This window comes from Phaethon aethereus (assembly GCF_964289735.1).
Source record: "Phaethon aethereus genome assembly, contig: HAP1_SCAFFOLD_72, whole genome shotgun sequence".
Classification (NCBI taxonomy): Eukaryota; Metazoa; Chordata; class Aves; order Phaethontiformes; family Phaethontidae; genus Phaethon; species Phaethon aethereus.
In genome coordinates this window covers 57925-73251 of record NW_028113995.1, presented here as the reverse complement: position 1 = coordinate 73251, position 15327 = coordinate 57925, and the positions used below count along the sequence as shown (strand labels likewise).

At 43.7% G+C, this 15327-nt stretch overlaps 1 protein-coding gene and 1 long non-coding RNA gene across 2 annotated transcripts in view; one reads left to right on the top strand and one right to left on the bottom strand.

Annotated features, from left to right (window-relative positions):
• Positions 1 to 360: 360 nt before the first annotated feature.
• LOC309416372 lies at positions 361 to 996 on the top strand. The gene is made up of 2 exons (XR_014181506.1): positions 361 to 462; positions 738 to 996. It is a non-coding gene; the product is annotated as an uncharacterized lncRNA (long non-coding RNA).
• Positions 997 to 5631: 4635 nt separating this feature from the next.
• LOC309416375 (maltase-glucoamylase-like) overlaps positions 5632 to 15327 on the bottom strand; it is a gene marked incomplete at its 5' end in the record, with an annotated part of 48871 nt that continues 39175 nt past the window's right edge. The window contains 8 exons of the mRNA XM_082015932.1: positions 5632 to 6215; positions 6871 to 7041; positions 9545 to 9594; positions 10296 to 10384; positions 10829 to 10953; positions 11563 to 11619; positions 11748 to 11832; positions 14581 to 14729. Of these exons, the coding sequence (XP_081872058.1) occupies positions 6153 to 6215; positions 6871 to 7041; positions 9545 to 9594; positions 10296 to 10384; positions 10829 to 10953; positions 11563 to 11619; positions 11748 to 11832; positions 14581 to 14729 (789 nt within the window). The 3' untranslated portion in view covers positions 5632 to 6152. The remainder of the gene's footprint in view (positions 6216 to 6870; positions 7042 to 9544; positions 9595 to 10295; positions 10385 to 10828; positions 10954 to 11562; positions 11620 to 11747; positions 11833 to 14580; positions 14730 to 15327) is intronic.

The window sequence follows — 15327 nt, the reverse complement described above, 5'->3', positions numbered from 1 at the left end:
AAGGAGCCGCAGTGTCAATGTCAATGTGAAAAGTGAGTTTTCAAACCCTTCCTTACTAACGCTTCCAGTAACTACTGAGCCATCCTTAGTTAATTCATTCCCTGTGTGCTTGCCTATGAACTCATGGATGAGTCCCATCTTCTACCCCTTCCTGTCCTATGACCATCATCTCTCTGCCTCAGTGCCTCTATCCATCACTAAGTGAGCTCATTGCCATACCTGCCCATGTGTTTATGGATGAAATCAAGGAGAGACACTGGAGAAAAATATCTCAATGAAAAGTCTACCATCTCCTTGTCTGGCTTTTTTCGGGGGGGGAAAGGTTGCGTCATGGTAAAGTCACCATTGATTCCTTCCCAGGCCATAAAATCAGCTGGATTCGAGAGATCATTGTTGGGGGTTCGTTCTTTACCATCAATGGCCTCATCTTTTTCTTTTCTCACCGCATGATGAAGAGAAGAGGTAAATATTTCACTTTCATTAATGCTTAAACTCCTGCAACTTCTTTTTCTGTGCCAGAAAATGACCTGGTTTGACCCTAATTCCACCTTCTTTTCCAAAGGAAAAAAGGAAACAAACATTTTGTTCAAAGCTGTTTAGGGAGGTTGCTCTGGACAGGGAATTTGAACAGGGTTGCTCCTCACCCTCCTCCCTCCTTTGATGCCCAAATTTATCTCCCTTAGAGGGCCAAGACTGATGAGAAGCCATTTCCAATGCTGCTGCTTCCCTCATTGCAGATCTGGAAGAGGGACTCCAGATGGACTAACGAGAGGAATGAGAAGAAGAATCCCCTAAAGGTTTTGCTCCATTTAGCTGAGGCAATCTGTTTGCTCGGGCCCTGCCTGATTCCTCATTTTCTGCCTCAGAGTTCCCAAGAGGCAGAAGTGGTGCACGTTCAACCGGCATTGCTTTGGCTGCTCCTTTCCTCTGTGCAGACCCCTGTGCCTTCCAGCCTGTCTGGGGTCCGTCCAAATAAAGCTGGATATTGTGTTTTGGTCCCGTGGGTCTCATGGAAAGATGCATGTTTCCATGCTCCTTCCCAGTGTGTGCTTGTGTTTGTGTGTGTGTGTGTGTGTGCCTCTGCTCCACCTCACCTGTAACCCCAGCATGTTTCCATTACACCTGGGTCTCATTTGCATTTGAAAGAGGTTGGAGAAACAATGGAGGCAGACATAAGAGGGATGAGAAGAAAGAAGGTGGAAAGAGAATCCCCAAAGTAAAACAGGTCCTTTGGTGAGTCATCAACCCCACAGCCACTGCTGTCACTCTGTCTCTTTGCCTGGGGTTGTCCTTGTCCTTGGTGTTAGGGCAGTGGCATCCAGCAGGTTCAGTGGGTGCCAGAAGAGGCACCACAGAGGAGGCAGGTGATTGTGGGGGGAAGCCTGGATGTCTGGGATCTCTGGAACAGCAGTGAAGGAGCCTGAGATGGAGGGACTGAGAAAATGGTGCAATCTGGGGGAAAGTGGGAATTTGCTGGGCACTGCAGGAGTACAGGTGATGGTACAGGTATATCAAGGACTGTGGGAAGGAACGTGGGGCTTTGTAGGGATATGGTGTTGGTGGGGTTGGCTGATGTGGGGTTAAGGGGTATGTGAAGAAGGGATATTGCATTTTTGAGGACTGTATGTACGATATACAGGAGCTGTGGGGCTAGAATATGAGGGGAGATTTAGGTTGGACATAAGGAAGATATTTTTTACAATGAGGGTGGTAAGACATGGGAACAGGTTGCCCAGAGAAGCTGTGGATGCCCCATCACTGGAAATGTTCAAGGTCAGGTTGGATGGGCCTTTGAGCAAACTGATCTAGTGAAAGATGTGCCTGCCCATGGAAGGGGGGTGTGGAACAAGAAGATCTTTAAATGTCCCTTCCAAACCAACCCATTCTGTGATACTATGGTTCTATGATTCTAAGACCTTGGAAAAATGAGGGGCTCTGGGGGTACTGGAGTTGCAGGGATGAAATATTGAGGCAGTAGAAGTATATGGGGTACTGTGGGCATATGGCTGTGGGGATGAGATCAGGGTAGGCTTTGGGGTTACTGGAGGCTGTAGAGATGAGTTATATGGACTATGAGGATGGGATATGGGGTTTGTAGGGATGGATGGATGGATGGATGTTTGCAGTTTGCTTTGCTCTATGGGATTGTCCTTGACCTCTGGGATGGCAGAAGGGAAATGGAGTGGGAGAAGGGAAATATGGGGTGGGAGATAGAAAACAGGCTTCATGTTGGATTACAAGGTCAAAGTGGGATATGGGCTGTGGGGTGTAGGGGGGCTCAGACTATAGTGTGAGAGTGGGGATGGAGTAGATGATGGATTATAGGGTAAAAGTAGAGTAATGTAGTGACTCTTCTATGGGGTATTCTTTGGGCTATGGAGTGGAATCCAAATAAAGCTGGATATTGTGTTTTGGTCCTGTGGGTCTCATGGAAAGATGCATGTTTCCATGCTCCTTCCCAGTGTGTGCTTGTGTTTGTGTGTGTGTGTGTGCCTCTGCTAAACCTCACCTGTAATCCCACCATGTTTCCATTATACCTGGGTCTTATTTGTATCTGAAATTCAACCTCCTTTGGGGGACCACTGCACCTCATATGCAGTCCAGCCAAAGGAGAAATGGCCAGGGAGGAGGACACATGCCCAGATCCATTTCTTGCCCCTCTGTCTTGCATGTGTTGGCTGTCCAGGTACAATATAACACGTCTTGTGTCTGTACAGTTCATACCTTCTGGCTTGCATCTGCGGAGGGCTGATGTTGTTGGGCAGAAAAAACATGGGCAGGAGAGGTGTGATGGTCACATTTACATGGCAAAAACCACCCTGGTGGGTCAGACCCCTTCGTCCAGCATGAAAGACTCTACTCGAATTGTGGACAGCCTGCCTCAGCACTCGAGCACATCACCTCCGCCCTGGATGGACGTGGCATAAATCAGACCTGCCCAGTGGGGCTGAATTCTGCTTCATACAAGGAGACACAACCTACTGTGTGTGGGAAGGTGGTGTTTTTCTAGGGTTAGAAGCTGGGGCAGAGGGCAGATAGAGGCCAAACTCTGTGTTTTCCCAGTGACCGCTGCAGGAGAACACCAGCGATGGATATAACCCTTCAGCCTTTGCCTTTTCCATCACCCTCCCCATTTGCTGTTTTCATGAAGTACCAAGTTGTGGCAGAAAACCTGGCTTAAAAAGACACTTCTGCTTTTAAGATGAAGCTGTCCAGAGTGTGGGAATGTTTTGCTTTCTCCTCTCTTTCATCATGTCTCATGGAGTGGTCCAACAGGGCACTCCAGGTGCACCCAGGAGACAAAGAGGTATAAAAACACTCTCTTTAGCAGTTTCCCAGGGTTTGAAATTTAGGAGCGGGCTGGACCTGGAGTTACAAAAGCTGCACGTTTTGCTTGCAAGGGGAAGGGGGGGGAGGGGAGGGGAGGGGAGGGGAGGGGAGAGAGGAACATTGTCCAAATGCCTCTTAAACACTGACAGGCTTGGGGTATCGACCACCTCTGATCGCCTGTTCCAGTGGTCTCTGGATGCATTCAAGGACCCTCACATCCTTCTCAAATGGTGGGGCCCAGAACTGCACATGGCACTCAAGGTGAGGCTGCACCAATGCCAAAGACAGCAGGATAATGACCTCTCTTGACTGGCTGGATCTCCTGTGTTTGATGCACCCGGGATGGGGTTTGCCAGGGCACACTGCTGACTCCTGTTGAGCCCGCTGCCAACCAGCACGCCCAGAGCCCTTTCTGCAGGGCTGCTCTCCCGCCACACCTCTCCCAGTTTATACTTGTGATCAGCATTACTCCATCCTAGGTGCAGAATCCAGCATTTGGTCTTGTTAAATTTCATCCCATTATTGCATCAGCCCAGTGCTCCAATCTATCTAGATCCCTCTGCAAGGCCTCTTGGTCCCTCAAAAGAGCCAACAGCACCTCCCAGTTTGGTATTGTCAGCAAGCTTGCTGATGGGGCATTCAATTCCTGCATCCAGATCATTGATAAATGAGCCCAGAGGAACGTCGCCGGTGACTGGTCACCAGCCAGATGGTAGCCCGTTCACTGCAACCCTTTGACCTCTGCCATCCAGCCAGTTCTTCACCCAGTGCACCATGAACCCGCTCATCCCACAGTTGGACAACCGGTCCAGAAGGATGCTGTGAAGGACAGTATCACAAGCCTTAATAAAATCCAGGAAAACGACATCCGTTGCCTTCCCTTCACGCACTAGGTGGGTGACCTTTTTTTCATAAAAGGATATCACATCAGTTAAACAGGACTTTCCCTTTGTGAAACTATGTTGACTGTGCCTGATGATTGCCTTGTTCTTTAAATGTCTTTCCAGAGCATCCAGTGTGATCTACAAGGGGGACCCAGGTGTCCAGGAGACCTGGACATCCAGGATACGAAGTTGTCCAGGGGCCCCTGTTGTCTGAAAGACCCAGGGGCACAGGGATCTAGAAAGGACCTAAGAGTTTGAGGGGACCCAGGTGTCCAGGGAACTCAGGCACCTGAGGAGCTCCGCCCTGCTGTTGTCAAGGGCCTTAATGACCATGATGAGCCTCACAAGGGCCCTCCACCCTCCCGCTTCTGCCAGTGAGCCCATTTCAGGCCAGGCCCAGGTTTTTAGCTCTGCAGGTTCAGCACAGCCATGGCTGTGCATGGCCGTAGGGCTCCCTGAGCTGAACCTTGACCTGGGGGTGGACTTCTCAGCTGGACCATGGACCGGCCTCAACCCACCTGGCTTCTTCAGGGACCACTGGGTTGTGTCTGACCCTGGTTACCATTGTTGAACCTCATCCCAACCCATGTTCTTGCCTTGACCTTGGAACTGCCTCATCACCATGGTCTTGCCTGATGATCTAGGCTTTGGGCTGTTCTTGCCTTGCTGGACACATGACCAATCTCAATCCCCAGTCCCTTAGGGAGCAGTTGTCCATCACTACCCTCCAACAATTATAGTGATGACAAGAAATGCTATAGATTTTTGCCCTGAAAACTTGGAGTCACAGAGTTTGCACAAGGTCAACTTCTCCATTGTGCGGACATCCTGACTTTCAACATATACTCATCACAGCTTGGCCAAATACCGGAACTTGGAACAAGACATCAGGCAACAGAAGTTCTGCAGCTTGAAGGAAATGATCTTTTGGTAGTGAGAAAAGATGCATTTTTCACCATCAAATTGAAGTTTCCTTGTTACTTTTGGCTGATTCTTTGACTGAAATGAATGGAGGAGGAAAGAAATGCTGGCACAGAGCAGAAAAACACCAAGAGCAGAAGAGTCCTGATGTTGACCAGAGGCAGATGTCTTCAATTTGCTTGAATTAATTTTAATTAATTTTTCATTGAAAAATTAAAAAGCCTTTGCATAATTCTATCATGAACAAACAGAGTATATTTTTGCTACCTGTTGAATTCTATGGAAAACTAAGATTGTTGGACTTCACCGGCACTACCTGCAGTGTTACACTGCAAGACACACGCAAGCATCTCTGGTGTTGCAGCACAAAAATTACAAGTTTCTTTGGCCAAAAATATTTTTCAATATGGTGACTTGCCCCTTTTTTATCTGGGTTTCCAGTTTTCCTACAGTGTTGCGAAGTCTCAATAGATTTAGTCCTATAATTAGGGTTATATTGGCTATTCAAACTATTTTATTACAGAATTTTAATGTGTGCAGGAACCATTGAAGTCGGTTTTATGCACAGGGCCCTAGAGTTTACCACTACCTCTGACAGACACTTAATCCCAAGAATAAATGAAGATAGAAGCTAAATGTGGGCAGATTTATTGCCCCATATGCCCAGAGTTCGTGCTGATATTTTTATAAAATGCATTGAGCAGGACATCAGCCAGAACTTCAACTTGAGTAAATCACTTAATTTCACATTCATATTTTAATTTAGAAAGACAAAGTGCCATAACATTAAAAAAAAAAAAAAAATCCACTTTACAAGGACAGCGTGTCATTAGCTAGGATCAACCTCAAACCATGATTCCTTTCTGCACATAGTGACTTAATACAAACTGACTGTGCAAAATACTTTGCACATTTTATAGTGCAAAGTATTTTAAGAAGTCAAGGAGGCAGAATGAGAAGGGAAGAACAGTTTGTGAAGAAAGTTCAGCTCTACAGCAAGTGTTATTTGCAGGCATTTTAGCTCCATTGTAATGTGTACTCCTTGCCTAATTCAAGTTCAAGGCGGGTGATTTCCAGGACCTTTGAAAAACAAACAAAAAACGCAATGAGTGACTCTGCTCTGACGGCATCTTGGCTTTCTGCAGCTCATAGAAGGCAGCAGGTTCTTATTTCAGATTACTTCTCTTTACCTTCTTAATTCATTTTAATATGATAATAATATATTATTAAACATAAAATATAGTAATTATATATTATGTTGCATTGTATTATATTATATTACATTGCATTATATTATATTATTTTCTGCTATGCTATGTATGTTACTATAGATTTTACATAATGTATTTCTATATTATATATTCCTTTTATACAATAATTATATATTTGAATATAGTAATACATTATCTTTTGTCTTCCCACTGAAAAGCAGAAATAAATGACACTCAACAGAACAGTGAGTTCTGTAGAAAGGGTAGTAAATTCAATTAAAATGTCAACAGATTTTAGGTTGGGAGTCCAGTGCGGCCATGATTTGTGACGAGACTTCATTAATTCTGTAGGAAAGAGAATTGTCGCAAAAATACCCTGAGTTCTTACTTCAACATCAGTGGGTTTACCGCAATAAAGACATATATTTTAGAAATTATATTACAGCCAAGAGGTGAATCTCCAAGCGCTTAAGGGCGCATAACTAATTGCAAAGATAGCGTTTCACCGTAAACTGTTGACTTACCTGTTTCTGGCTGTTGTAGGACGCAACATGAGGAGACTGGATGGCTTCACCGTTCTGCGATACCATCACCTCCTGAACGTTTGAGGTCACCCCCAAAATTTTAATTTGAGTAAACTTCAAATTATTTGGATCAGCATAACCATGGTGCAAAACCTTTATCTCTAAAATGTTCTGAAGGAATAGTAAAAAGAAAATCAGTTATTTGTCCTTGGGCGGTTACTTGTCAGAATACACTTTTTTCGTCCCACTTGAGGCTTATAATTTTTTGCTCTTCTTCGATTTAAAGAAAAATATCTCTATGTTGTTATTTATTTTCCAAATGTTGGAGGCTCTGATTTTCCCAGTTCCTCCACCGGATCTCTTACAGACTTCTCCGCTACCAGTGAGGTGCTGAATATGAAATAAATTTGTCCTCATGTGAATTTTGCAGCGTAAGAAAGGATTTAAAACAACACATTTTCATAATTCGGACCTTTTTTTCTCATTTTCCTGTAATGCTCTGATGTTTCCCAAACTACTGAAGTCCATGGAAAGATTCCTGTGTGTCCACTGGTGAGTGCTCAAGTTTTCCTTTTTTTTTTTTGGCTCGTTTTCCTTTTGTTTTTTTAATGGCCTTTTACAATGGCAAAAAAGCTTAGGATGGATTGGGAAAGTCTTTGCTCCAGACCTAACAAAATAGGAGTGTGAATTGGGGAGGGGTGAGCATTTCTTGGACCAGCTGACTTGATTTTGGGTAGATAATGGGTTCACAATTTCTTTAGTGTGTACCCAATTCTACCAGGCAGAGAATACTAAGTTGCCCAGAGATGGCGCTTGCTGGGTCAGATCCCAGCTCCACTTCCATGCAAATCCTCTGTGATATAATTATACAAATATAATATAATTATATAGTTATATTATTTTATTGCATTCTTCATTATTGATCAATTTAAGACTGCTTTAATTAAGCTTTTCCTTACCAGCTTTCTGTGAGAGCAGGAAAATGTGCATTTACTATGTAATCTTTCAACTGCAAACAGCAAAAAAACCCTTTTCTCCCTTAGCAGTTAACATCCAATTACTTGAGAAGGTGAAAATGAACGAGAAATAAGAGCACTGAGGATAAAATAATAACACATTTGGCCATCTGGAAAACTAATGAAACAACAGACTTTTATATTACAATATAGAAAGCATCTCTTTTAAATCAATAGTCCATATAATTAACGTCTAATTTAATTCCAGCTATTCAACTGCTTAAAACAGAAATTAAAAGCTGCTATGCTGGAAGTGCCCGTAATTATAAGAAGCACGACTGATCGCTGGCTTTCCTACACTGTAACTAGCTGCTCCATGATCAATCTTCTGTCTTGCAGACTAATGGTAAAAATTAAGAATAATGATAGAAAGCAGTCACAAACTGACTTAGTGACTCCGCTCCAGCCTCTGTTCAAAAGTCTGCTGGGACCTTTAAACAAATAACAATTGCTAACAAAAATTAAACAAAATTAAACAGCTTTTGCCCAACTAGCTTTCCTCTGCTTCTCCATCAGGCTCTTGGCGTGGGCATTTGATAGCAGTAGCAGAAAATACCGCGCTCTATCGCAGTGCTGTGCAAGAAAATCCACTGAGGTGTGGGAAAAAAATATTTCCATACTATTAATAACTAAATATGTGTATGTTGGGGGAGGTGCTCAAAAAATCTTTTACCGCTAGGGATGCTTGGTCAAAGAAATTTGGAGACCACTGCTTTACTGGATGCTCCAGTGTTTAGATGCCACTTAAAAGCACTTTCCTGGATCTAACTGTGACTATATTCCAGATTGGAGAGATTTGTTTTGTATATAGTCACTTCTTTCTACTCTGTCCCAGTAAATTTGTGTCATATATAGATACGTATGCTTAACTGCAAGGCTATAAAATGTGTGCGAGGTGACTAGCTAAAACGTGTTCATCTACACAGGTGCCAGCAAACGATCTGCGAAAGCGATGCGGAATACACATCTGACAAAATAAAACCACTGGCCTTATTGGATCTCTGCATGGATACGTGCTTTCATTTTCTACAAATCCTTTTTTAAATAAACTGGCATTTTCAGAATTATAAGAAATTATGTCACGAATATACAACAAATGTAGCAATAAGCTAAAATAGATAGCTTCTGAATCCAGCTTAAATTTGTCCTTAATATAATTTAATTATATTAATTGTATTATATTGGAGCCTGGACACAAAACACTCCTAAATTCCTTCATATATAGAAGGAGACTTTGTGAACGGATATGTCTGGGATTTTTACAGTTAGGTTAAAACCTCCTCATTTATTGAAAACCTGTGTGCAAAAGAATCTGAGCCAAAGTCCGCCTTGTAGGTGTCAGGCTGGGCCAGCTGCTTCACATACACGTACGTATGTGGAATAGCCCCACCGCAGTAAATCCAGTAGCCCAAATTGATTGCAAAATTAGTTTATCTGTCTGGGATATACTATTCCATCTATTGTCTTTTTTTTTTTAAAAATCAACGATTAGAGACCTGCAACAGTTTTCACAGTACTGGATAAGAGCTAGTCCATCACAGAGGATTAATGGCATGTTGGGACATCGAAACATTTTAAAAATGCCAAGTTAAAATACCGTAGTTAAACATACAATAATCACGCTGGATACTCAAAACCAGGGAGTTAACGTGACATACCCGATTAGCAGTAAATGAGGTCAGCAGATACGCGCCGTCTTCATATGCGGCTGTTAAAAAGAAACAACAGAGTAAAATGTATTTGCTGTTCACCTTTATTTTTTTAATTAAATAGAAGAAATGTGCTGCGCATAGTATATACGTGTATACACATTGTGCAGACTTCCTGCAACGTTTTGGTGTGTTAAAAAGTCACGGTTTTGTGACGGACTTGTGATAACCTCAGGGGAAGCTTATAGTTATTACAAGGATAATGCACTATAGATGTAAAGGGTGAGAGACCTTCTAGATATGTCTTATCTGAAGATAATTTGAATTTATTCATGCCTAGGAAATTAGTTAAACCTTCCGACTTCATCTATGGTTCCCCATAGGTTTGAGAACAATCCTTATTATACACATTGTCCTGTGTCCAGGGCAGAATTTAATGTATACAAAATATATATCCTATAAATAGCAACATTATGTTATTATTGTGCCGTCATTTTACTCCTTTGACATTTTATCCTTTTTATTGTTTTACACTTTATTGCCATTTTAGTTTAATTAATTAAGTTTAATCATTTTACTGTAATTTTTTTTCTGGTTTGTGCTCATGCTTCCTATGCTGTGTTGCACAGTTATACAATAATTCTGAAATAAAAAGAGTTGTTCATGTTAGCGAGTCACTGAGTTAAAGGCAGGCAATATTTATGCATTGTAGACTCTGAATTAGTTAATTTATCATGGAAAAAAGAAGCTTGGTACTTACCAATGCGCACCCCGTCATCCCAATAAAGTTGACCTTCTGCAAGTTGATTATCATTCAAAGCAACGGTAAGTGCCAATGGTTTTTTTCGGCTACAAACAAAAGAATAATTTTCTGGGGCAATCACATTTCGTGTTTTGCAAGTGCTACAATTCATCTTATAGACATTGTACACAACACGATTTATCTCTGTTATCAGTCTTCCCCAATCCATAGCGTTACATTTAAAGAAGGCTATGGGAAGAAAACCCATAAAAAGAGAAAAGAACGGCCATAAAGTCAAGGTGCTCCCATATATATTGATTTTCTCAGGACTACTAATGTTTATACAAAATGGGAGATAATTCTAAGCATGGTGTACATTAAACCAGAAAATTTTGTTTTTCCCAGGTTGAAAATAAGGAGTCCTGAAAAATTCTCTCGCTATGTAATTAATAGGTGATTTATTTGACATGCCGCTAATTGAATATCTCCCCTAAAAAAGAAAATAAATAAAATTAAATTAAATTTAAATTGTTCAGTTCTTCTTATCATACCTGTAAAATGTAGTATTAGCAGGGCTTTGCTGAGCAAGGATGTAACCACCTCGGATATGGAGGTTGATATGTTCCAAAGGAGATGGTAAATTTCTGAATTGTCCCCTAAAGCCAATATACTCATCCTATTTATGATTTAAAAAAAAAACCAAAAACAAACACACACACAAAAAGAGAGTCCCTTTGTTGAATTACCCGATTTAAACTTTTCTTAAGAACAAAAGTTTATAAATAAGTAGATAAATACTAAGAAAGTTGTCACCGCACATCCTTTTTTAATGTCGAACTACATATTTTCAAGATGAAATCTGGAATTCTGCATATAAAAATAAATTACACAACACTTGATAAATGAAGTGACTTTCAAAGCCTAAGGCCGTGAAAATTGTTTAAAACTTTTATCTTCCTCCACTCCATTATTCTTAGAAAAGTCATATGTGTCGTTGAAGGGTTAAAAAAAAGCAAACATGGAAGCACTTCAGATTACAGATATTATTTCAACATTTTACTGGTCATGTTGAACAAGATTACGTTAAAACAAAAAAAAAATACTGATTAATTTAACAAAAAAATTAGCTAAGATGTAATTTTTTACAACACTATAAACTCCTACTGGACAGGTGTTGGTAAAACAGAGGTGGTGGATTCACACTCCACCCCAGCACACTGTCCTCCTGTTTAAGGAGGGAAATAATAGAAAAAATAAATATAATGTAGTTTTTAAAATCACTTACTGTGTGATAATCATACCAGCGGGCATTTGGTAGATAAGCATTCACTGCTACAGCACCCTGGAATTGAACATCTTTTGTTTAGGTCTATTAAATCCAAAAAATAAAGTTTAGCTCAAGTCCTTTCTAATATTTTCATCAATTTCTAACATTTTCTAATTTTTTTTCCAACTTTTCTGGTATTTCACCTGTTCCAGTACAGGGCTGATGAGCAGTGCTGGTCCCCACAGAAATTGTTTATGTATTTCCCAGGTCGTTTTGTCTTCCACAAACCTGCAAAGTGACAAGAGTGGTCAAAGTGGTCAAACCCCCGGTGTCAATCTTTCCCAAAATGTTTCCTTGTTGAAGACTTTTTTTCTCAGTAAAACTACCATTTCCTCAACTGTAAGCATGCTACCAGTAATAACAGCTAATATTAATACCTATTTATTAATAATAGATAATAGTTGTTAAAAGTTAATCCCATTTTATTTACAAATGTATCAGTTAAAGCTTGTCAAGAATGTATTGAGATCCTAATGTGAAAATCTTTAGGGAAATACCACCTATTACTTATTTTTCATTTCTGCTGTTTCTTCATGTTTGCTGGCCTATATCTATATATATGGTACAATTTTTATTTAGTATATTTAGAGCACAAAACTTAAAAAATCAGTCTTGCTTGGTATTAGCAACAGCAAAATTAAGTAGTGGCCCAATTACATCCTGATTTGTGCCATTTAGTTTTTTGACAGGTACTTTCTCAGAATCAAGTCTTAGATTAGTCAAAACTGGGCCTGGATTACATGCTGACAACCCGGTGGTTTTTAGTGGAAGACAAGCATTTTTAAACAGTAGACTTAATTTTTAACATTAAGGCATTAACCAGTCTTTGGTACGTATTACCCCTTCGACCAGGTAAAATAAAGACCTATATCTCTAAAAACACGTCTTTAAAAAAAAAAAAGCAGCTCTAAAAACCATTTTTTTAAAACTGCTATGTCAATTTAGCCAAAATAAGACACCTTGCCCTGCAAAGGTCTCAAGTCTTGTGTCAAAAACCCTATTTTCTCCCTGGCTGTTCCAGTTGTTTTGCCCAACTATCTTTGCGACACGTGCTCTGTGACGCTGCCTGTGTCCGGCGCCAGGCAGAACGTATGTGCTGAACACCCCAAAGGCTGATGAGAAAGAGCTTCCACGTTTATATATTAGTTTTATTACAGAGAAGAAAAACATGGTGACGTTGTGGGAAATGGAGACCTTGAGCCGACGCCGAGTGTGCGTTTTCTCAATCCCTTGCCGGTCTCAGAAGAAAAATCGCTGTAACTGAGGGAAAACCTTTTTTACGAGGGTTTCGGAAACCCTGTTGGCTTCAGTGGGAATTCACGATTAAGGGATTATCGGCTTCGCGCGGCCAGGGCTCGGCAGCTTCCGCCACGTCCGGCAGAGCCCGTGCCCGCGGCTCCGAGACGGACCCGCCGCCGGCCAAGGCCGAGCCCATCGGCAACGGGGGCAGCGCCTGTGGGGAAGGGGCTTGAGGAGGGAAAGTTGTTGTGCAACAGCAACCGCGGCCGGGGAGAGGAGAGAGCCCGGGGGAGAGGAGCGGCCCCGCAGCCCCCGGCCCAGAGCAGGAGGGGCAGGAGGGCTCCAGGCGCCGGAGCAGAGGGTCCCCGGCAGCCCCTGGGGAAGCCCCCGGGGAGGCCGGCTGTGCCCCTGCGGCCATGGAGCTCCACGGGGGAGCAGATCTGCACCCGCACCCGGGGAGGGCCCCACGCCGGAGCAGGGGGATGCCCGAAGGAGGCCGTGACCCCGTGGGCAGCCCGCGCCGGGGCCGGCTCCTGGCAGGGCCTGTGGCCCCGTGGGGAGAGAGAGGAGCCCCGGCTGGAGCAGGTTTGCTGGCAGGACCTGGGACCCCGCGGGGCCAGGCTGGAGCAGCCTGTTCCTGAAGGACGGCACCCGTGGGGGGACCCGGGCCAGAGCAGCCCGTTCCTGAAGGACAGCACCCGTGGGGGATCCAGGCTGGAGCAGCCTGTTCCTGAAGGATGGCACCCGTGGGGGATCCAGGCTGGAGCAGCCCGTTCCTGAAGGACAGCACCCGTGGGGGATCCAGGCTGGAGCAGCCTGTTCCTGAAGGACGGCACCCGTGGGGGACCCAGGCCGGAGCAGCCCGTTCCTGAAGGATGGCACCCATGGAGGGACCCAGGCCGGAGCAGCCTGTTCCTGAAGGATGGCACCCGTGGGGGACCCAGGCCGGAGCAGCCTGTTCCTGAAGGATGGCACCCATGGAGGGACCCAGGCCGGAGCAGCCTGTTCCTGAAGGACGGCACCCGTGGGGCACCCAGGCTGGAGCAGCCTGTTCCTGAAGGACGGCACCCATGGGGGACCCAGGCCGGAGCAGCCTGTTCCTGAAGGACGGCACCCATGGGGGGACCCGGGCTGGAGCAGCCCGTTCCTGAAGGACGGCACCCGTGGGGGACCCAGGCTGGAGCAGCTCGTGAAGAACTGCAGCCTGTGGGAAGGACTCACGTTGGAGAAGTCCATGGAGGACTGTCTCCCGTGGGAGGGACCCCACGCTGGAGCAGGGCAGAGGGTGAGGAGTCCTTCCCTGAGGAGGAAGGAGCGGCAGAGACCAGGTGTGATGAACTGACCACAGCCCCCATTCCCCATCCCCCTGCGCCGCTCGGGGTGAGGAGGGCGAGAAATCGGGAGTGATGTTGAGCCGGGAAGAAGCGAGGGGTGCAGGGAAGGGATTTTAAGATTCGGGTTTAGTTCTCATTACTCTACTCTGCTTTGATTGGTAGTAAATTAAATTCATTTTCCCCAAGCCGAGCCTGTTTTGCCCGTGACGGCAGTCGCTGACCGATCTCTCCCTGTCCTTATCTCCACCCACGAGCTTCTCATTGTATTTTTTCTCTGCCCCGTCCAGCTGAGGAGGGGAGCGATGGAGCGATGGAGCGATGGAGCGACGGAGCAGCTTTGGTGGGCACCCGGCATCCCGCCAAGGTCGACCCACCGCAGCGGAGAAGGAAGGACCACACTTACTCATGGAGCAGAGGGCGGACCACGGTGCTGCCGTGAGCGTTGGCTTCGTACATTAATGTGTACAAATAGGGTAAGAGGGTGTATCTTATAGTTAGCACTTTCCTAGAAATTTCTTCAAATGTTGAATTCCAGGCAACAGGATCTTGCCTCTAAACAAGAGAAAAGGGTCTCTCGTTATTCAAACTGGGTGGTTTTAATGGGAAGAGGTGGGGGGAAAAAAACCTCGTGATTCGCCTCTTTTTTTCATCTTCTACGTCACCCATAAATTCATGGAATTTAGTGGCAGTCGTTGTCAAACATACCTCAGAATTGACACAGCCGAGGAGATCTGGGTGAAGCCTTGCAAATTCCTTGTCATCCTCTAATTTAGAGTACATTTATTTATTTCTCTGTTCTTTAATGAGGGACAAATAGCTCTGCTCTGCCTGACCTGAAGTTCTAACAAGGATAAAAATGCTGTTTCCCTTATTACTATTTTCCCAGTTATTTTGTTTTACAGCATCCTGTAATACAGTCCTTTGCATTTAGACAGTTATTTTTATTGATTCGTAGAAGAAATATGATATTTTATAGCAGGAAGTGGGCAAAGTTCAGGAATTTTAGATACTCAGGAATCTCATTTTCTCCTTTTCTAATTTACTGGAAAATTACAAATAATTAGGGATTATAATACTAAGGTCAATTTTGCCCCTTTAAATGTGTATAGCCTTGAAAGTAAATATTTTAGTATTGTAAGTGTGGTATGTT